Consider the following 22,691-nt stretch of genomic DNA (forward strand, 5'->3'; position numbering starts at 1 on the left):
TCAAACTCTGGGAGTGGTTCTTCACCGTAAGTTCCTAAAGTGAGATTCCAAGTAAATCAAACACCTTTGTGGGTTCAATAATTGACGGCTGTTCGACCAAGATGGGACTTGGGAGGTTATTAACAACCACTTGGGGTCCCCCGAACCAAAATCAACGGCTATCATCTTCTCATGAGTGATGGTTTGAGTAGGATATTTACAAAAAGTATAGATCAAAATCAATTGAGTTGATAATGCTAAAGTTAAAACTTGTGTAACGAATAAACGAAACAATATAGAATAGTTCAACACACAAACAATACATTAGAATCTATCACCTTCAGAACCATGTTCATATTTGAAACAAATTCAAAACTGTTTTCTAAGTGAATCTAACCAATAAAGGAGAATGAAACATAGGAGTCTCTACACATTATTCACCAACCTAATGAGAAGGAAACCTAAAGAAATAGAGAATTACAAAACCACAAAAACCTTCCTAATCGTTGAGTTGTCAATGCCCGAACCTCATCTTAACCCTTCAGGGCTCTATCCTCTGGTTTTCCCGACCTACAAACTCTTCCCGTTCGTCTCTAAAGCACTGCGCGAGGCTGCAGAAAATGCTTTTCAAGGTGCGTTCTTGACTTCTCAACTCCTCTTCTTCCTCTGCTACTGCTTTCCAATAAATCACAAATTAAACATCCAATATATTTGGAAGATGTCATGTCAAATAATTATTGTACATTTTTTTACCTGCTTAAACTTAAAAAGGAGGGTTTTTTAATCATGGGTTTCACGCATCACAGCGGCTCTGATCCTCTCAACCGTGCACTTAATCAGACTGTTAACGGTGGCAACCGATCCAATTGAAAGTCTCGCCGTTGGAACTGAATCAACCAGGATTTGAAATGCAACAGTGATTAGTGACCCACCGGACCCCACCTCCAGAATTCCTCCGCCGTTGCTGCCGGCGGGTCCGTCGGGAAGTATGGCGAATCCCGACGGTAGAAGTGCCACGTAATCCGGGTCGCAACCGCTTAGCACCACGTTCATTGCAACAGTGTCCACCGGAGCATAAACAACGTATGATCCTGTGGAATCGGTGCAGCTCTCTTGTAGTATCAGCATATTGCTCTGGCTCGAATTTGCACTCTACACGAAAGAATAAAAAAATCAATTTTTTTTCAAATTTGTTAGTTTAATTTTGAAAAAAAAAAAAAAAGAATAATAATAAATCTTACATTGACACGGAGCAACGAGACACAATTTCCAGAGTGGCGGCCGTTGGCTATGTTTGCCATTTCCTGAACCAAGCCCCTGTTCGACAGAATATCCCACTGAAAAACATTGCAAATATTTTCAGTACTCTGTTTTCGTAAAATTTAAGAATTTGAACAAAATTGATCAACTTGGTGTACCTCGCTTCGAGATTTCTCTTTCCGAAGGAAATCAAACACAACCTTAGGAGAAACAGGGATCCAAAAAGAGGTAGCCGCGCTAAGCACAACACCAGGTGGACGCCCTGGTTCATCGGTGCTTTTCCTCGTCACAACACGAACATCATCACTGCCGGCGGCCGGCAAAGCTGTCCAAGCGTGTATACTGGACGCGCCGACGCCAGCGCAAAAGCTCGTCACCATTCTTTCAGCCAGCTTCAGCATACTCTTCCTTCCCTCAATACTCGACATCACTGCCATAGTAATCTCATTAGGAAAATACTACTAGTAATGAAAACAGAGGAATATTGGGTGTTAGGAATCACGACTCTCCACAATGGTATGATATTGTCCACTTTGAGTATAAGCTCTCATGGCTTTGCTTTAGGCTTCCCCAAAAGGCCTCATACCAATGGAGATAGTATTCCTCACTTATAAACCCATGATCTTCCACTAAATTAACCAATGTGGGACACTCCCAATCCCAATAATCCTCAACATTGGGTTCACATAACTAAGAGCCGTACCGCGTAATTCGCCGGTCGCTATGGTGGTTGCCATGGAAGTGGCTAGACGTTCACACTGCCTATCAAGAGTAGCGACCCATCGTTTTGCGCCGAAAGCAAGGCCTGAATTAACGAGCGGTCTATACATTGAAGGGACGCCAGTTTCGTCGACCTCTACATGTTCCACCCAAGTGATCTGAACAATCCATCACGGATAATTAGTGGGTGTTAATTATTACTGTTTAGATGATAATTAATGATAATTGGAAACAACCTTAGAGTAGCCGTTGGGCAATTCTTGAATTAGACAACCCGAGGGTCTCCGTCGGCTCTTTGGGATGGGAGAAGGGCTCAAAGTGTCCAAGGAAACATCAGCCACAGCCCATGTGCCATCGCTGTGCTGTTTGCAGTATCTTACGAAGTAGTTTTCTCGAGTCGGAACCAGCGGCGATGGGACTTGGAATTCAGCGCTCATCTGCGTGTACACACACAATCATAGTTAGTTTGGAACTTTAAACCAAACTTTTAGATGCGTTTTAGTCCCCGATTAGAACACGACTCCACAATCGTATGATATAAATCTATGATCTTCCACTAAATTAACCAACGTGTGACTCGCTTACAATAATTCTCAACAATTCTCCCCTCAAACAAAGCACACTATAAGCCTCCCCTAAGGCTTATGGAGCTCTCGAATAGCCTCCCCTTAATCGAGGCTCGACTCCTTTTTCTGGAGCCCTCGAACAAAATACACCCTTTGTTCGACACTTTAGTCACTTTTGACTACACCTTCAAAGCCCACCATTCTTTGTTCAACATTTGAGAATTTTATTGACATGGCTAAGTTTAGGGCATGACTCTGATACCATCTTAGAAATCACGGATTTCCAAATTCAAAAAGGACAATATCTGCTAGTGGTGGATCTGGGTCGTTACAAATGATATACGAGTCAGTCACCGGACGATGTGTCAGCCTTCTCGCTATTCCCCAAAGGGGGTAGACACAAGGCAATGTGCCAGTAAGGACACTGACCCGAAAGGACGTGGATTTGGTGGTGGTCCCACATCGATTGAAGAAAGGAATGAGTGTCAGCAAGGACCTTGGCCCCGAAGGGGGTGGATTGTGATATCCCACATTGGTTGGGGAGGAGAACAAATCACCCTTGACAAGGGTGTAGAAACCTTCCCCAGCAGACTGAGTTTTAAAGCTTTGAGGGGAAGCCGAAAGAGGACGATATCTACTAGTAGGGGTGGATCCTCGTCATCCTTTCCTAAATTAGTCTAACTAAAAACATATAATTCAGTTAAATATAAATAACATAAAAATGAAAAAAATGAATCTGGGTTTAGTTTAATTACCACATGCAAGGCCCCGTTGCAGTTTCCAGGAAGGCCAGCGGAAAGAACCTCCACTGTGGATGCTCTCGAAACAATCCCACAGAACACAGTCGACCATTGCGTCTAAAATAAAATTAAAAAAAAAAAAATAAAATAAAATAAAATAAAAATCCACAGCAACAAACCAAATGAAAACAAACAAGAATTACAAAAACATACGGCATCCATAAAAATATCCACAAGCTTAACGTGGTTCATGAACACAATAGCCGAAACACGCGAAGCTTCAGTTCTCAAGCCCAACGATTTCGGCCCAATTCCGCCTCGGAAACTGGTCAAATACTCAGATTCATTAAGCACCACTTCACTGGACTTACTATCACCCGGAACCCACAACGGTTCCCCAGCCTGAGCCATCCGGGTCAGTTCATCCATAGCCGAAACGGCCAACTCCACAATGACCGGCTTGTCGGCTTCAGAAGGTCTGGAAATGGAGCGGAGAAAGTCGGCGGTTCCATACATTTCTCCGACGAAACACGACTGTTGACCGAAATTTGTGATGCCCAAGTCGAGAGATCGCGTGGGGGCGTTGGAGGGTAGGTGGTAATAGGAAGAAGGCAGTGGCTTTGCACATTTTGGGGCATATCCATTCATTCGGTCGATCTGTGTCAAATCAAGACTTTTGTTATTAATTTGAAGCCCTAAACTAAACTAAACTTCCCTAAAAATAATGCTTAAGGACTCCTCAATAAATGCTCAGTACGTTTTGGTAAAGAAAGCAATAGCAAAGTACAAATTAATTAATGAACAAAATTGTGAATTAATGTTTTATGACAAAGAGAGAAAAAGGACAAGGTATTATTAATTTCTGACAATCATAAAAATTTCTTCTTTTTCATACTTATAATCTCTCCTCACACCCCAACACACCATTTAATAAACTTTTATTTCTCCACAATGGTATGATATTGTTTTGCTTTGGGCTTCCCCAAAAGGCCTCATACCAATGGAGTTAGAGTTAGTGGATGTGGGACTTCCATCATCCAACACCTCCCCTCGAACAAAGTGCGCCTCCCCTTAATCGAAGTTAGTATTCCTCACTTATAAACCCATGATCATTCCCTAAATTAGTCGATGTGGGACTTCCATCATCCAACAAGAACAACATTTTTTTTTTTTTTTTTTTAATACGACCCATTTAAAAATATGGTAAAATAGTAGATATAACTCATAGATACATACAAGCTGTTTCTTTCAATAAATTTTAAAATTTTCAATTTTGTAAGTAAAAAGAAAAATAAAAAAAGAAAAAGAAAAAGGAGAAAACAGAAATTTATTAAGGAATCTAGATTTTGTTGGTGAATAATAAATGTTTGGTTGAAAGGGTGAGGTAGTGGTATCTATCAAGAAATATTAGAAGTAGCTATCGTTCATTATTGAAACATGATCTTCCATGTGGGCTATATATGACCTTTCTTTCTTTCTTTTTTTTTTTTTTTTTTTTTTTTTTTTTTTTTTTAGATTTGAAGAAGTATTTTTTTTAAATAATAATAATAATAATAATAATAAAAAGAGGAGACGGACCTCATCTCGCAGACGGGAGTTCTCGATACGCAAATGTTGATCTTCGAAGGACATTTCGCCGAGGGCTGTGGAGGATCCGCAGTTGGGGCATGTTGAATGGGCGAATGCTTCTCTGTACCGAATATTCTCCGCTCGAAGCTTTTCATTATCGGCTTTTAACATTGCATTTTCATGTCTTTCGTGTTGGGCCTGTTGAGGATTATTGGGAGTGAGTCGAAGTTTATAAGTGAGGACTACTATCTTCATTTCATTACTATGAAGTCTTTTGAGAAGCCCAAAGAAAAGCCATGAGAGCTTAGGCTCAAAGTAGACAATATCATATCATTGTAGAGAGTCATGATTCTTAACCGGGCCTTCTCACATTCAAAACACACAAAGTTTTTTAAGTTTGAATTATAAACCCTAAACATGGTGGTTGAGAGATGTCACCTTCATTTGGGTGCGCTTGTTCTGGAACCAAAACTTGACTTGCAAAGGCTCCAAACCCAGCTCGCGGCTCAGCTCCATTCTCTGCTTGTCATCTGGGTGAGGACATTCCTTAAAGAATCTGAAACATCAAAGTTCATCAAACACATAATAATTAATAAAAATAAGAAACAAATTAAAAAAAAAAAAAAAAAAAAAAAAAAAAAGCCTCTTGGATTTGGTGGTTACGCACGCTTCCATTTCTTGGATTTGGTGCTGCGTATGGCGATTATAGCGTTTCTTCTTGGAGCGTTGTTGGTCACTCCCACAAGCTTCCCCTAACATTTCAGCTCCCGATTTGGCCTCAAAATCATCGTCTCTAACATTCTCCAACTCGTTTTCTGAAGTGTTAAAGGCCATATCAAGCATATGATGATGCGTATCAAACATATCCGGATCGAACATCTTCACTCTCCAACTCTTTCACCAATACAATACGTTCGGTCAATCTATATATCAACAACATGCAGTCACTCGTTAATGACTAGGAGGCACGTTGCATGAAGAAATTGAAAAAAAAAAAAAAAAAGAACACTGATTTTGATTGTTATTACAAGTATTATGTCTGATTTGTACGAAATCATGCTTGTTCAGTACGTAGGTTTTCAGGAATGACAGTGCTACATTTTTTACCCTTTTTTTTTTTTTACTGCAGTAAAAATAAGTACTTGCAGTGAAAAAAAACAAAACAAAAAAACAATGCATATGCATAAGTACTCTATCGAAAATTGTGTCTCTTGATTACAAAATAATATTGGTATCCATCTTAATCCATGTGTTGTTTGAATTTTGAGTTTCAAATATTCTTCAATAATTTTCAATAATAATTAGAGTAAAGGATGAAAACAAACTTACCCGTGGGATGAACTACGAAAGCGAAGGCAAGAAAATAAAAGGGGAAAAGGGTGTTTTGGGCAGGGCTCGAAGACAGGACCAAGTGCAAGTGTGGGTGGAATGAATCCCAGAATGTTATTGCCAAGTGTGGGGCGTGGGAGGAAGAGAGGTGAAGAGGAGGAGGAGGAGGAGGAGGAGGAGGAGGAGGAGGAGGAGGAGCACAAATGCAGCAGAGGTTGTAATAAGTAATCAAACTAAGTGTGTACTGTGGTCAGACAAAAAGCTGAGATACTGTTTGCAATTACCACCAAAAGCATCAATGCGCAACTAACTACTACAAATATCATATTACAATATGTGGGGTGAGGAATTTGAGATGATTGGTGATCTCACAATATTAACCTCAAATTAATTGAGTTGGAAATTTCAAATGATAAAGCAGTAAATAAGGAATTGAGAAGAAGGAAAAGAGGTGAGGACAGCATAAGGCAAGGTTGGTGAGATTTGCAGAGGGTATTAAGAGGGACGAAAAACGCATTTAATGGAATTTAAATTTTGGGGTATGGTCACAAGAATTACTGCATACTTTAGTAGGGGAGCATTGGAGTGTAAATTTTGTGCCAGACTCACATTTATTATTATAAATCTAAATGCGCACATGCTTATTTATCCTTCTCACCCCTTCCTTCCATACTTTAATTGTAACAGGAACAGTTCAACCTCATTGCTAGTACATATTGTCTTTAATAAAATGTTTGAAAATCTCGATGGAATTAAAATAATATATATTTTGGTGATGGGATTATAAAGATTTAATGATGGGAAGGGAATGGAACAGGAGATGAAATGATGAGATTGTGAATGTGAATGTGAAAGATGAAGAGATTAAAAATAAAAATGTGGGGGCGGTGGAAGGAGACAGATGTGTCCCAAATAACAGAGAGTAGTAATCAGAAAACATAAATGGTCTGTTGTTATTATTAATAATAAAAATAAATACATTAATACTATTATTTTGTCTGAGGGTAGAATTTAGAATGCATAAATGCGTATCAAATAAATTTTGAGGAGGTCAGGACACGCAACCGCCCAACCTCCTTAAAACCGGTCCTCATTCCATTCATTTCTCCAATTCCACCACTTCTTCGCTCTTATATATTTCTCTGAACAAATCAGTGTGTATGTTAATGCAATGGTCCCCTATTTATACTTTTATATATATATATATTTATATTTATATTAATATATGTTTTATCCACTTGATTAAACACTTTATTAAACCTACAATTATGTTTTATTACGTTGAAAAACGAAAGAAAGGGGTGGGGGAGGGAGTGGTGGCGCAAACCAAGACGAAAGGTCTCTCTCGGTTCAGTTCAGATGGGGAAGTGGTGCCTGTGGTTGTCTTGTGTGGTCCGAACCCCGAAATGCAATCGGAGGAGAAAGCGATGAGTGCCTTAGGGATGGCGCGGGAATCAATACGTAACAATAGCACACCTACCAAAGGCTTGGGATTTGGGATGCCCAATTGTACAAGATTTAGTGAAACATATAGAACTAACGCAGCAGCTACGGCCTTGCTGTTTTCGTTTGGTATGTCGGTTGGGTCATCACCGGGCTCCACTTTAATCTGTACAAAACCCTACCACAAACAAACACATGCCCATTCACTCTCCATTCCCCCAAACAAACCCTCTCTACCTCTAACTATTGTGCTTTCCATGCAAACCAATCAACATAATAATGGCCATAAATAACATTCCCATTCTAAAAATGTTACCTAAGCAACCATCCCTACTAACCTCTAATTGGTAAAAAAAAAAAAAAGAGTGTCTATAAACAAACCAGGAGGAGATCTAATATTTTTCTTACTGTGCGGGCTCCACTTTCATTTTTCCCAACACCCTATCCTATCCTTCCAACTCAACACTTTCAAACTATATTACATTAGTCACTATCTAAAATATATATCAAATCTTCTTCGACCCGCCCTTTCCACTTTTTGTTTTAAAGTCTCTCTCCCAAAAATTATTAGGGTCCAACCTCTCAGGGACCCATCTATCCGTGATGTCCTATATTGATTGGAGAGGAAAACAAAACATCATTTTTAAGAGTGTGGAAACCTTCCCTTGGCAAACTCGTTTTAAAGTCTTGAGGAGAAACCCGAGAAAGAAAAAATCCAAAGAGGACAATATCTGCTAGTAGTATGCCTGGATCGTTTACAAATGATATCAGCCTTCTTATTATTTCTCGAAAAGGGTAGACACGAGGCGGTGTGCGAGTAAGAATGCTGGACCCTAAAGAAAGGTGGATTTGGTGGTCATTGTTAAACCTCTCCATATCCATTGACAAGCTCTCCTCATGACAAATTTTTAATGTTCAATTTTATGGTTGGAGAGATTGAAGTTGATTTCATTATGCATGCAACCATTCCTTAAAATAATAATAATATTGATGTGACTCTTTTATTAAATGTAAATTAAAAAGCAAAAATCGAATCACCTGAAAAGGGAAAAGCACGAAGTGGGGATACAAGTTTTCCTTTCTTTAATTTTGATATTTACATATCACCCAACAACATTAAATTTTCAACCCCTCAAATTTATGGCCTTGTGTGTGTGTTGTTTTTTTTTATTTTTACCTTTTACCTCTTTAACTTTTTAAACCCTTGGTATAACTGAAACACCACTCCCAATTCCATTTCACCATTTACCTTCCCAAGGTAATTTACATTGATCTGATTCAACCTTTCCTTAAAACCCATTAAGCCAGGTCCGAAAAAATATTAAATTGATTTGGTTTGGAACATAGAGATGCTTTTTTAGGTGGATGCATGGGCCATTGTGTATAACAACGTTAGGAGTGACAAATAATGACAACATTCATTCTTCAATCTACACGCCTACCTTAGCATCCGTCCAATCAATCCCTCTCCTTTTCATAACATCTATTGCAAATATTTATTTGTAACAAATTTGATAATTTGGATGAAGGTGTGGGAAAATAATTAGTACGGGTTACTTGTATGTTCATATGTAAATGGATTATTTACATTAGAAAATGAATTGGAAGAAGAAGATTGATGAGAGAATCCCAAAGGTACAGAAGTAATTTTTGGAACAGTGACGTAAAATGGAAGTCAGACTGTGTGAAATTTATATACTTGTGTAATTAATAAAGGAAAATAATAATGGTTGGCAGAGTGTACTGGAATCTTCCTATACCACCCTTTAATTTTTTTAACCGAAGACATCTTTTTAATTGTATGTTTCTGTTTTGTTGTTGTCAAACATTAATTCCCGTGCATATCATTTTATGTACCTTAATATTATCATAATCATGATCAAACCCACATCTTTGTTTTTCACAATCATATAATATAGTTTTGACTATCGATTGAACATAGTGATTATGTGTATTTCTATATTTCTATATTAAAATTTTGAATTTGTAATTCACAGATTAAATTTGAACTAATTATAGAGATCAATTGGTGATTTTTTTTTTTTTTTTTTTTTTTTTTTTTTTTAAACTAAAGAGGTGAAAAGAAATTTAGAAATTTAGAAATTTTCACTCCCACGAACAGAAACATCCAGGCTTTGAAAAGTTGGGACGGATTCTGGAAAAACTGAGCCATTAATTTGTTATTGCAGGAAGCTTTTGACTTTGTTGTTCTTGCAATTCCTTTTTTTCTTTGGTTTCTTTGGAAGTTGTGGCTGCTGAAGCTCCATCGACATGTCGGATGCCGATTGGTAACCTATTGAAACATCGAATTCTGCTTCACAGCAGATCCAACGTAGAAATGCTTGTTAAATTTGATATTCCCATTATCTGGGATTATGTGAAAAATTAGATTGAGAACAGACCTTGGGAATGAGTGGACCAATGAGTGAGAGCAGTTATGGCGGTTGAACTGGAATCTCTTCTCTCACTCACATCGCCGGTTCTAAATTCATTCATCTGCGTTTTTTCAAACAACAAGAATAAACAAAACACCAAATTTAAAAAGGTTTTGAAGAGAGAAAAAACATACCCAGCTCGGATTCGAACCGGATGGAGACGTACTATCCAACCCGATATGAGATACATGCTTCACATCCATCGGGTACCCAATTTCTATCTCACGTTCTTTCACTATCATCACAAACTTTTGAATTTAGTGATAGTTTGATTTTAAAAAATAAAAAATAAAAAATAAAAAGCAAAAGAAAGAAGTATTACCAAAAATTTGTTTGATGAATTTGAAACTTTTGAAAATTCCTTTCATTTTAGAAGCCATGGTGGAGCGAAGAATTTAGAGAGAGATAGAGATGGAAAAGAAGGGAGAATTAAATTAGTGTTGGAATTTGTAATTAAAGGTTTTATGAACTTAAATTAAATATCTACAAATGCCAGAATATTATATTAATGGATTTTTTTTTTTAAAATTTTATTTTAAACTTTCTTATAATTGGAACCACGTTTTATTTTCCACAATAATAATAATAATATAATTAATATTGTTGTGGTTTTCCGACATGAGAGTAATTAGAAATCTGAAGATCCGCTTTTCTTGAAATCGGCATTTTGTGGTATGATATGGGAAGCATGATCTCATTCTATCTATTTTTAATTATATTTAATTATATTTTAATTCTTGAATCATAAATCACAGCTCTTACTATTTGATTAATTTATATATGTAGTAGGTTTAAATCTCTTTTATTATAAAATATAAATATATAATTTTATAATAACCTCATACCAACTCTTTTTCTTATTCATACTAAACTCAATTAAGGAGTGATTAATTATTATACAACAAAAGATCTTTTTTCTTTTTTTAAAATTTTATTTTATACTGCATCACAACAACAAGCAGAGAAGATCCAACAAGCGCATACGATCACAGCCCTGGGATAAAAGTCACACCTGAGGAGCCCAGCCATTCAGCTCCTTGTATAAGTGAGTCCACCGTGAACTTTTGGGCCACTGCTGGGCTCGTAATGACATGGTAACCGGGCCATTTCACTCGTTTGCTAACATTAGAGCCCGGCCCATTATTAGAATACTCGCCATAGTACAGCGTCTTCAATGCAAAGTCCCCATTCCACTCCGCCCAGCCCGCTGGATCTATGAGATCGCCGAGTGTGGACTGCATAACCACGGTCCTCGAATACTCCTTCCATGGCCGTCCTAAATATGTCTTAATGGACTTCTTAACCGGCTCCAGGTCGGAGCTTGCCACGATTTGGCATTTTTGGATGGAAGTTCCAGTGTTCTGATTTGGGTCTGTTCGGCCTTGCGCTGTCACCATGTTGGCCTGGTTGCTCATCGGACGTCGGGGTTCGATTTTGCAGTTCTGTAATACCACGGCGGCGTTGCCGAAAATGAAGTCCACGGTGCCAGTGATGGTGGAATCGCGGTAGAATTGGCGGTTGGTATGGGCGTAGAGAGTGTCTTGATAAGCGTCGATACGACACCGGTTTATGACGGATTGGTCGGCTCCAACCCGTAGAGCCACCGCTTGGTGCTTTTCCGGCCCGGCGGTGTTTCTGAACCAGATGTCTTGGGCTATAAATCCATCTCCCACGGCGGCTGGATTATGAAATCGGAGATCATCAAATATGGCTTTCAGATTTAAATTAGGAGGGAAAGAGGAAGGTTGTTAATCTTACCCACAGTTGCAGACCTAAATGTAGTCGATCCATCAACGACGTTGAGGCTAGCAGTGATGATGGTGGAATCCATTCCATCTCCGACCAACATAACATTCTTCTTGTTCTTCCCCACTTCCACATTCTCCTTATAAATACCCTTCTTCACATATATCACAATTCTGTTCTTGCTCTTGTCCGGCACCGCCTCAACCGCCTCCTTCACCGTCTTGAAGTTCCCGCTCCCGTCCTTCGCCACCACTATATCCGCTTTCATTCCTCTCCCCACAACCTCCAACAGCCTCCTATCTCCCTTCTTCAACCAACTCGGATACCCCATCTCTTCTTTGCCCGATCCCCAAATCGAGACCAACATCCCCAATGAATTTCTCCCTCTCACAATCAGCTCTTCAACTCCTAAATCCATAGCCGCCGTTTTCGAAATTGAATTCTCGATCCCCTCCGAGTACGTCACGTGGTTTGTCAGCACGCTACTCAGCCATGTGTGTGCATTTTCGATTGTGCCGCACCTTCTGCTCTTGAGAGCCAAAATCGAGTCGGTTATTCGATCCATTGAGATCTCCATGAGCTCGACGCAGTCGGCCAAAGCTGCTTCACCGCGTGGGTTGTTGATTCGACGGCGGAGATCTTTGGCGTTCTCGATGGTGTTGACTATTTTGCTTGTGGATTTCCGGAGGAAGGATTGTAAGAAGTTCGCCGCGTTGGTGGTTTTGGTTTCTTGAAGAAGGGGGAATTCAGAGGCGAGCATTTGAATGCAGGATGATTGGTTGTAAGCCATGTTGCAGATGTTATGAAGGAAGGGGTGATGACCATTTTCAGATGGGTCTGAATTGATGAGTTTGTTGGTGATGAAAATGGCAGAGCACAAAAGCAGAGAAAAAAAGAGGATTGTGAAGAAGGTCTTAGGGCGGGTAGTTTTGGGGGGTTGAGGAAGAAGTGGCTCATGGGTCGCCATGAACAAATCTCCAGTGCTAGCAGTGAAGCTTGAAGTGATGAGTATAACCTCACCCACCACATATTTAAATACCAAAATGGAGAGGGAAGTCCTGTTGTGCATTATTGGACTCCCACATATGCATACTATGCATCTAAAACAAATTAGAAAATTAATCACGAGAATTTATGTTCAAAGTTCATATACTTTATGTTCAAAGTAGATAATATCATACCAATATGGAGGGTTGTTAATCTTGCTCTTATCTTAAATGTCGAATAAAAAATTGTGAGTCTTAAAAGTGTAGTATAGTGAAAATTCGTGCTAAACTTCTATTAGATTAACAAAAGAGAAGATGAGGTTTAATGGTGTACTTTGTTTGAAAGGAGGATAATTACATAAGTTAAAAAAGCTATCTTTATTGGTGTGAGAGTATTTTCGAGAAACCGAAAGCAAAGTCATGAGAATTATACTCAAAATAGATAATATCATACCAACGTGGAGAGTCGTTGTTCCTATCAAATCCCTCAATAAAAACGTGACCGCCTCAATTCATTGAATTCTCTTTGGTGATATTATCATTTTGTACGACTCAATTTCAATAATTTAACATTTTCTTTGTCTTTGGAATCATTGAAGGGGAGACTCAATGGTATACTTTGTTCAAGGTGTTCAAAGGCTCCAAAGAAGTAGGTTCAATAGTGTACTTAGTTCTCGGAGAAAAATGAGTATATAAGTAAGAGATACTATCTTTATTGGTATTATGCTTTTTGAAAATAAATAAATAAACATATGAAAATTTATACGGAGAGTGGACAATATCATACAAATTCCATGATAAAAATGCAGCTATAGTTCATTGGATTTGTGGTAATGAATTGTTTGTCCACAAGCCATTGGATTTGGCATCTTATCGGAATGATATATATTTTTATTTAATATAACATCCTTATTCCTGTACGAAATTGCTGGTTTAATGTTACTTCTGTGTCAACAAAGAAGATATAAATTCAATTATTATTCAAATTAACATAAGTAAAGCAAATTCTATTTACTTTTAGGGAGCCTAACATGTAATGATTAGACATAAATACTTTAAGGGAGTTGGATAATGATCTCCAGCTGAGGTAGTGGAGTTCATGATTAAGTAGTTTTCTTTTCTCTTCTTTTTTTCTTCTGGAAATTACGTATTTTATCCGACACTTGCCCTGCTTTTAGCTTGGCATTATATTTATTATGGGATTCAAAGATTTGTTGCTATTTATTTGTTCTTTTTAATACCCAAAGCATCTAATTGTTATTGTAGTCAAAAGAAAGGTGTACAATTCATAGGAATTTGGCTCGACCTTTCTGGGATTTTAGTGGACTAATATTAAATGTGCCGACATAACCAGCTGGTATAAGGTACCGAGAGGGACTTTGTTTACAATTCAGTATTAAAGCAAAAATCAAAACATTATAATAAGTGAGAGCTGCAATGAGTGATGATGAAAAAACAAAAGATATCCTATAAAATCTAGTACAGTTCATGATGAAGGCACGAACCCAAATCTCACATCATATAAACAATATTCAACATGGTAATTAAACATAATTTTTTTTTTTTCGAGTCTATTCCCACTACTATGTTAGCGTCAACTCTAAACAGTAATGAAAATGAGTTGTGATCGTAATGGAAATGAAGTTCTTTTGATAATGTTTAATATGAACAACTTGCAATCGTATTCAAAGTTATTTAACTCTAAAAATCAAACTTTAGTAAAGACAATAAAGTGCCAAGATTGCTCCTGAGATTATGCTGCAATTGGTGAACAAAAATTAGTCAAAATGTACCTAAAATGCAACTGCTACGGATTATAATTGACGAAATAGGTTGAAATCGGATTCTCAAAAGATTTTCCAACCAATATCTTTAGATCTTGGGATGGATTAGGGTATGCTATAATTTCTTGGTCGTGGTAGAAAAACTCACTACACGAAACTTGTTTAGTATGGCTCTAACTTCAATGAATTCACTATCAATTTGTTATCCTATGAATTTTTTTTATCAGCTAAATGTTGTAAAGTCAAACGGTTGTTTTGTAAAATTAGTCGTAGTGTATGCAAGTTGACTCGGATACTCTATCGATATGGAAAAAGGAATACTAACAAGAAAACCGAAGGGAAGCAGTATGGCTCACATCGTGGTTGTGCGTTCTATCATGGTGTAGCGATTGATCCAGATGAAGTAAGCATAGTCATACTGCAACTTAGACTTGTAAAAAGGATCCCTCTTGAATGTTGAAGATAAACTCAACTATATCGGTACAGACACTATGATAGCAGTGAAAATCCTCCACAAAGAACCCTCAAGTGATCCCAAACCATCATAGCGACCCGTTGCGTATTCACATTCCTGGCCTTGACAAGCACATGAGTAATGAAAGCCAACGCAACCCAACAATAGTATATAAGAAACCCACAGCAAACCCCGGAGCCCTGATAGAAGAATATCAGCTTGGAGGGATCGGTGTTGTTGGTGATGAAAGATGATGAAACAAGGCCGAATTCATGGCGGAGTTCTTTGAGGTGGAGCTCCGACTTGTCGTGATGCTGGAGGGCATCGAAGAAAATGACGAGTGAGAATAAGGTCTAGGGCTTTTCGAAGAGGTAAGGGAACGAGAAACTGATTGGTCGTTGAGATGGATTACACCAGATGGCGATAGTTTATATTACACCGAATTCATTTCCTCTTCGTTGATAGAATAGATCCCTTCCCGTCTGCTTCAGATATTAAATTTCCTGAAGTGAGGGATTTTCAAATGTGAAAAGAACTTGTATCTGAACTAGTGGATCCCCTTGTGTGAAGCTGAATGTCAAATAATATACTTCCTAATTGGATCAGATCTTTGCATTTAGGAGATTAAATTTATATTTGGTTTGATATCTGCGTGCTGCATATGTGGTTAACTGCTCACTGTATTTCAATGCAATTATGTGTGGAACTCTTGAATCGTGCTTCGGCGGGGGTTTGTGCTATACCTGGAAACCAAGTACCTGAAAATTAAAGTCATCTTTCTTCCTTTCAATTAGGGTAATATAAAAGGGTGATTGGTAATAATTTTAGTTAGACATGAACAATAAAAGGGCTATGGAGCAGGCACTGCCCTAAAATGAGACGAAGATGAAAATGGCGAAGGCCATTCTTAATCAAGAAGTAAAACGAAAACATCCTTCTTCCGGCGATACATGAATCCTGATGACATCGGTCAGAAAAAAAAATGATTCGACTCGATGAATATACAACGTAGTAATGCACCATTACGATGCTCAGTTCATTGAAAACAACAAGTACATGAAAACAACCAATCCATATTTATTTTAATCGACAACCATATTAAGGCCAACAGGCCGAAGCACTAAATCATCATACCATCATTTGAATTGTGAAACAAAGCATACAAGTAAGAAACCACAATGACCAGACCAACATGACACCACCATCCATCTAAAAACCACCACGGAGACGCAGAACAAGGTGAAGAGTGGACTCCTTCTGAATGTTGTAATCAGCGAGAGTCCTTCCATCCTCCAGCTGCTTACCAGCGAAGATAAGCCTTTGCTGATCCGGAGGGATGCCCTCCTTGTCCTGAATTTTGGCTTTAACATTATCAATCGTGTCAGAGCTCTCCACCTCCAACGTGATGGTCTTTCCAGTCAAGGTCTTCACGAAAATCTGCATCCCACCCCTGAGACGAAGCACCAAGTGCAAGGTAGACTCCTTCTGGATGTTGTAGTCAGCCAGAGTCCTTCCATCCTCCAGCTGCTTACCAGCGAAGATCAGCCTCTGCTGGTCTGGTGGGATGCCCTCCTTGTCTTGGATCTTAGCCTTGACGTTATCAATGGTGTCAGAGGATTCAACTTCGAGGGTGATGGTTTTACCGGTCAGGGTCTTGACGAAGATTTGCATCCCACCACGAAGACGGAGGACCAAGTGGAGGGTCGACTCCTTCTGGATGTTGTAGTCGGCCAACGTACGGCCGTCCTCGAGTTGCTTTCCAGCAAAAATAAGACGCTGCTGGTCCGGGGGAATTCCTTCCTTGTCCTGGATCTTTGCCTTGACGTTGTCGATGGTATCAGACGATTCGACCTCAAGTGTAATGGTCTTGCCGGTCAATGTCTTAACGAATATTTGCATACCACCGCGAAGACGGAGGACCAGATGGAGTGTCGACTCCTTCTGGATGTTATAGTCGGCCAAGGTACGGCCATCCTCTAATTGCTTTCCGGCGAAGATAAGACGCTGCTGATCCGGGGGAATTCCTTCCTTATCCTGGATCTTAGCCTTGACGTTGTCGATCGTGTCAGACGACTCGACCTCAAGGGTGATGGTCTTGCCGGTCAGTGTCTTAACGAATATTTGCATACCACCGCGAAGACGGAGGACCAGATGGAGCGTCGACTCCTTCTGGATATTGTAGTCGGCCAAGGTACGGCCATCCTCTAGTTGCTTTCCGGCGAAGATAAGACGCTGCTGATCCGGGGGAATTCCCTCCTTATCCTGGATCTTAGCCTTGACGTTGTCGATCGTGTCAGACGACTCGACCTCAAGGGTGATGGTCTTGCCTGTTAGGGTTTTAACGAAGATTTGCATCTGCCAGAAAGAAAACGATAATTTTAGAATTTCTAGCCCTAGAATTCAAAATCCCTAGTGTACATCTAAACCAATTAAAAAAAAGAAAAAAAAAACGAAATCCTAAAACCTACTCATCCAACAAATATCATAACATCGGAATCATTCAGATACTCTAAATCACGTAAAGATCCAAACCAGCACATAAACAAAAGAAACAAAGAAATTCAGAACAACAAAACCTAAAAACGCAATATGAATCCAAACGTGTAGAGAAAACATGAACAAAGCTAACGAATAATACAAACAAAATAAATAAAAAAATAAAAAAATAAAAAAAGAGAGATAGAGAGAGATCACGGAACGCCACGAACCTTGAGCAGAATTGATGTTTGGTTAGAAGCTCAATTGAAGAACACAGAATGAAGAAAACAAGGGCCGGAGGGGTTAATTTATAGCGGACAACGAGGATAAAATCGTCAGTTCAATAAAAAATTGTTTGATGAAGGTCCATTGGATGCACGACACGTGGACCATAAACTGTAGCTAAGCTACAAAAACAGGTTGGAAATAGTGGTGGAAGCGATAAGAACGATGCCGAAAGAGCAAAGCCAAACATCACCTCTATCTCTCCAATAATGCAATTCGAATATTTATATATTTTATTTTTTATATTCAAAGGTGCGGTGGTGGTTGACAAAATATCATATACATATTTATTGGTAACGATATTACGTGGGAATATACAATAAAATATTGGTGTTTATATATTTTTTATAAAGCCTTTTTAAATTCAAAAGTGCAATATTTTATTGTTTCACAGTTTTTGTTTTTGTTTTATATTAAATATTTCTGGAAAACTTAATTATAATTAATTTAACACGAGTGAATTTTCTTAACAAGTAATAAAATTAACCGTGATTAAAGTCGAAGCAAAAACATAATTGACCGCGGCTTCCACTTGTTTTTAAACGCGTGACTATCACGCCAGATTACTGTGGGCGGCCAGCGGTGTTGATATGCAATTACGACGCAACCGCCTTTGAAAAAACATTATATCTGTAATTACTTTTTTTCCCCAAAAAATTACTAAGATTTGAATACAATGAAAGTGGACCCGGTGCGTGAATATCAATGAATGATGACCGTTGCTTGATTTTCTGTGATGTACCGAGCAATCCGTAAGCAATGGAATAATTAAATTACTAATATCTTTACGGCTTATAGAAAAGAAATTCAATTCTGGGAGGATAAGGGTATGGTGGTCTAGTGAGTTAAAATTTTATAAGTTAAAATTATAAAATTGATATTCATGTTTGGACAAAGTTTCAATTAAATTTCTATATCGTGAATTTAATCTTAAATTAGTTCATATGATTAACTCTAATAATGCTTGAAGTAGTTTAATATTCCCAGGCAAAAGTTGACAAATTTTCTTATATTATTTTTTATTCAATATTAAACTCTAATAATATATGTATCACAATTCTTCACGGGCACCTTTTAATATTTTTTTTAAACAAATATTCAATAAAAACTTATTAAAAAGTATAATTAATACCCAAACAAGTAATAAAATAAAATGTTCTTGAACTTAAAACATTTAATTAATACATTTTTAACTTTTGAAGCCTTTCATGATTTTTTTTTTTAAACTTTTTTTTGAAATAAATTGCAAAATGTAAGATATTTTTATTATTTTAACCTACCATTAAATTGCCGTGTACTCTTTCCTAAACAATTAATAAAATTTAATTCACAACCAACCAATTACAATTACAGTAAATAATAATTAAGTACATTTGACTTTTAATTATAATTATTAAAAGAAAAAAGTTGTTGAATACATGTTTGTTCGATAAGTATTGTTTAAATTAAAAAAACGGGATTTTAGAAATAAATGTGCAACTTATTTTAGTTTGAATTAGTTATGAATTAGTTATGAAATATATAATATCCGTAATCTTGAAGAATATATTAGTTAGAAAATATATCTTAGATATTCAGTTGGATTTGAATAGTAGTATATTTTATTTTATTATCAGGATTAGTTAGTTTATATTTTATTTGTAGATATTATTTAGTATCTTGTATCCTATTTAAAGGTTGTGAATATCGATCAAGATTGAACATTGGATCCGAATTCTTTTTCTCATTCTTAAATCTGAGTAATAATATTTTGATATCTATGCACATTTTGCGTCAACAAATAGCTGAATTATACCCAAGCAAATTCAACATTAATAACTGTGTTTTTTTTTTTTTTTTTTAATTCCTTTCTCAAATTCAACATTTATACATATTTTATTTATCAGCAAAAATGTAACCCAAATGTTTGGGGTTCTTGTGTTGACCTCTATATCAATCTAACTCTAACTCGCTTTCTCCTCCATTCAACATTCCAGATGAAAACGCAAAGTATATCAGCACCATGGTTCCCAAGCACGACCTGTTCCCATTTTCAATACATCAAATAAATGAACCGTCTCTAAATTGCTATGCTAGAGAAGGAACCAAATAAATCAACTTACAGTGTGGCGCACAACATAAAAATCTTCCTGGGGTCCAAGTACCAGCTGCAAGCTTGTGAAGATCGCTTAAAGCTGCTTCTTCTAACGCTCAGTCTTTCCGTGCCGCCGCAACCGTGGCCGGTCGATTTCGCAATCTCATGGCTCAGTGCGCCGCTACCATTTCCACCACCGCCCAGTTCTTCCCTGGACCCCAACCCCATCACCACCGCCTGCTTTTCGAGCGTGCTAGCCGCTCCAAGTACCACACCGCCTAGACATTTTTCATGGGGAAAATTCTAAATTAAAAAAAAAAAAAAAAAGAAGCTCCAAAGTGTTCATGTTCCCTTCTTGTCTGTTGTTGAATCTGGCAAGTGCTATGCACGTGCATCAGAAGCTGGTGTTTCAAGTCACTTTACCTATTGGGGACATGGACTGTTCTGTGTCATCAGCAGCAGCACCATGATCTTGCCCGATTTTGTTTCCGCCACGCAACGTACCTTTTCTGCTAAAATTCCTCTGCCGTTTCCGTAAAAAACAACAAAACGTCTCCTTTTAATCCTCTGATTAAATTACTTAATTTGTATTTTTATATGAACTTAATCTTAAACGGGAAAGACAAAATGAAAGAAAGAAACTCACGGAAATGCTTGAAGACTGAGAAATTTCCTTGGTGGTACTACTGGAAAAGCTGTCCATATCGATGATGAAGCTATCGGGTTTTGTTGTGTACTGAGACCTGTTTGTTTGATCGGAAATTAAAATTTTGTCGGGAACCACTGCTTTTTCTACCCCATTATTCACTTCCCCAGAAGGTATCACCTGAACCGTTTTAATTTATAAGTGGTTTGGAGTAAAGAAGAAGAAAAAGAAAACACCCAAGGCTCTTCTGGGAATTAATGGTCATCGGTAACAAACACAATTAATGACCCGAAACCGTAAATTACATTAGAATAATAAGAAATACGCTTACCGACTTCGGATTGTCCGCCGATTCCATTGAAGAACAAGAAGCAAGAAATGAAGAACGACTTGAATTTACAGGAAGAGCTTCAAGAACTGATTAGATGAAAAAGAAAGAGAAGAAAGAAGTCAAAATTTGGGGGAAATAAAGAGATAAACAAACCCAACGAATCCACTGCGATCCAAACCTGAGAATGATTCCAAGGAATCGGTTGTGGTGCTTCTTCTTTCGTTCTTTCTTCCTGTAAACTGCTACGAATTACGTACTATGAATGGATACGAATACAAATTAGATACAATTCTAACTGGATTTTGATCTTGAATGCGTTGAGCAATTTGCTGATGAAGACAGAGGAAACAAGAACAGAGGAAACAGAGGAAACAGAGGAAATAAGAACAGAGAATGAATTGGGAAATTTGCAGTGTTTCGGTCTGGATTATATATTAAACAAATCATGCCATTTATCACTTTAATTTATCTTATACATAATCAAAATAATAATTTGAAGTTTTTTTTTCTGTTTTTAGAATATCATATTACAGATATGGTAATAGATATGCTTTTAATTAATGGAAATTTATCTTGGATTATAGTTATATAATTATGTTTATTTCTATACTAAACAAAAATTTTAAATTCCGAATATTAGAATTGGCCAGCGATAAACCCAAAAAAAGTAAAACATAATAATTGAAAAAAATTTAGATAAATTTATAATTTCTGTTTTAAATTTTTAAGAAAGAAATTAAAATTAAAATATATACTTAACCATAAAAAAAAATTAAAATTGATTTTAATTTTTACCCTTAAATACATTAAAAATAAATAAATAAAGTTTTTTTTTTTTTTACTTGGTAAAAAACTGATGATGGGTTGAATTATTATTTTCCTTAGGTAATTGGATACCTGACAGCAATTTAGAATTAAATAAATACATTTTTTATCAACAAAGTCGGATATTTTATTACGAACAGATTGTTATGTGTCATAAAACATTAAATGGTATAAGTATATGTCCAAATACATTAATGAATATGACGGTAAGAAATGAAAAAAAATATATATCTATAAATGTCTTAATATCTTTTTTAATTCGATAATACGTAGAATCGATATAGTTTCTTGACTGATAATATATATCTTAATCCATAGACTTATACTTAAATTAGCTTGAATAAAAAACTAAAAGAATGGCAGGTATCTTTCACATCCCATACTTGCCATTCAACCTAATCAACTAACACAAAATTGACCTTAACCTATTTTTTAATCATTATTCAATAAGTTGAATTAAGCTCTAAATAGTTGAATTAAGCTCTTACAGTCATACTTTCGTTCGAAGTTGGCAAAAGTAATAATTTATCATTTATACTTTTAAAATATATAATAAATATTAAGCATAAAATGACATAATGGACATTCTTAGGCACATATATTATTTTTAATTTTATATATCAAAAAACAACCAACGAGTTGATATATATATATATATGTATATCAAATTGAAAAGAAATAATATCAAGCATGCACTGGGTTTTGTTTTCTAGAAAATACAGCTCAAAAGAATTAAGAACTTATCTTTATAGTATTTATTATTTAAATGGAAATTTAAATTTTGTAGGGTTGGAAGAAAGACAACTTCAATTTTTTTTTAACCAACTTGACATTTCAATTTAATATATATAGTTTACTTTCCTTTATAATGTTGGCAAACTTTGTTTAAGAAAAAAATATCTATAATAGTCTATATAACTTATTTAAAAAATGAACTTGTACAAGTTCATAATTTATTTATTTATTTTTCTTTTCGAATATTATAGACATTTAATATTTAACCAAAGAACTCAACATATAATTATATTTTCACTTGTCAAC

The 22,691-nt window shown here is 36.8% G+C and overlaps 4 protein-coding genes and 1 long non-coding RNA gene across 6 annotated transcripts; all 5 read right to left on the reverse strand.

Annotated features, from left to right (window-relative positions):
- Nucleotides 1-280: 280 nt before the first annotated feature.
- LOC111781235 (homeobox-leucine zipper protein PROTODERMAL FACTOR 2) lies at nt 281-6,347 on the reverse strand. Its single transcript, XM_087119834.1, has 12 exons — nt 6,164-6,347; nt 5,502-5,757; nt 5,273-5,390; nt 4,844-5,032; nt 3,479-3,922; nt 3,281-3,382; nt 2,196-2,396; nt 1,943-2,117; nt 1,398-1,669; nt 1,221-1,316; nt 733-1,131; nt 281-651 (listed from the first exon to the last, which is right to left on the reverse strand). The coding sequence occupies exons 2-11, from the start codon at nt 5,711-5,713 to the stop codon at nt 760-762; spliced, it is 2,181 nt and encodes a 726-aa protein (XP_086975960.1). The 5' UTR covers nt 5,714-5,757; nt 6,164-6,347; the 3' UTR covers nt 281-651; nt 733-759.
- A 3,204-nt stretch (nt 6,348-9,551) lies between these two features.
- LOC111781700 (uncharacterized) lies at nt 9,552-10,271 on the reverse strand. The gene is made up of 3 exons (XR_015414244.1): nt 10,176-10,271; nt 10,009-10,102; nt 9,552-9,917 (listed from the first exon to the last, which is right to left on the reverse strand). It is a non-coding gene; the product is annotated as an uncharacterized LOC111781700 (long non-coding RNA).
- Nucleotides 10,272-10,867: 596 nt separating this feature from the next.
- LOC111781760 (pectinesterase) lies at nt 10,868-12,769 on the reverse strand. The gene is made up of 2 exons (XM_023662451.2): nt 11,800-12,769; nt 10,868-11,719 (listed from the first exon to the last, which is right to left on the reverse strand). The coding sequence occupies exons 1-2, from the start codon at nt 12,752-12,754 to the stop codon at nt 11,028-11,030; spliced, it is 1,647 nt and encodes a 548-aa protein (XP_023518219.2). The 5' UTR covers nt 12,755-12,769; the 3' UTR covers nt 10,868-11,027.
- Nucleotides 12,770-16,064: 3,295 nt separating this feature from the next.
- LOC111781319 (polyubiquitin) lies at nt 16,065-17,877 on the reverse strand. Its single transcript, XM_023661847.2, has 2 exons — nt 17,720-17,877; nt 16,065-17,366 (listed from the first exon to the last, which is right to left on the reverse strand). Exon 2 carries the CDS (start codon nt 17,364-17,366, stop codon nt 16,221-16,223), a length of 1,146 nt encoding a protein of 381 aa, XP_023517615.2. The 5' UTR covers nt 17,720-17,877; the 3' UTR covers nt 16,065-16,220.
- A 1,676-nt stretch (nt 17,878-19,553) lies between these two features.
- LOC111781429 (uncharacterized) lies at nt 19,554-21,255 on the reverse strand. Of its 2 annotated transcripts, none has more exons than XM_023662009.2 (6): nt 21,004-21,255; nt 20,826-20,911; nt 20,495-20,591; nt 20,272-20,371; nt 19,877-20,126; nt 19,554-19,794 (listed from the first exon to the last, which is right to left on the reverse strand). In XM_023662009.2, the coding sequence occupies exons 3-6, from the start codon at nt 20,549-20,551 to the stop codon at nt 19,707-19,709; spliced, it is 495 nt and encodes a 164-aa protein (XP_023517777.1). In that variant the 5' UTR covers nt 20,552-20,591; nt 20,826-20,911; nt 21,004-21,255; the 3' UTR covers nt 19,554-19,706. The 2 variants fall into 2 exon arrangements, with proteins under 2 accessions (XP_023517777.1, XP_023517775.1); XM_023662007.2 differs by having other exon boundaries at nt 20,495-20,674; nt 21,004-21,253.
- Nucleotides 21,256-22,691: the final 1,436 nt, after the last annotated feature.

This window comes from Cucurbita pepo, chromosome 19 (genome assembly GCF_057944985.1).
Source record: "Cucurbita pepo subsp. pepo isolate OVF chromosome 19, ASM5794498v1, whole genome shotgun sequence".
NCBI lineage: Eukaryota > Viridiplantae > Streptophyta > Magnoliopsida > Cucurbitales > Cucurbitaceae > Cucurbita > Cucurbita pepo.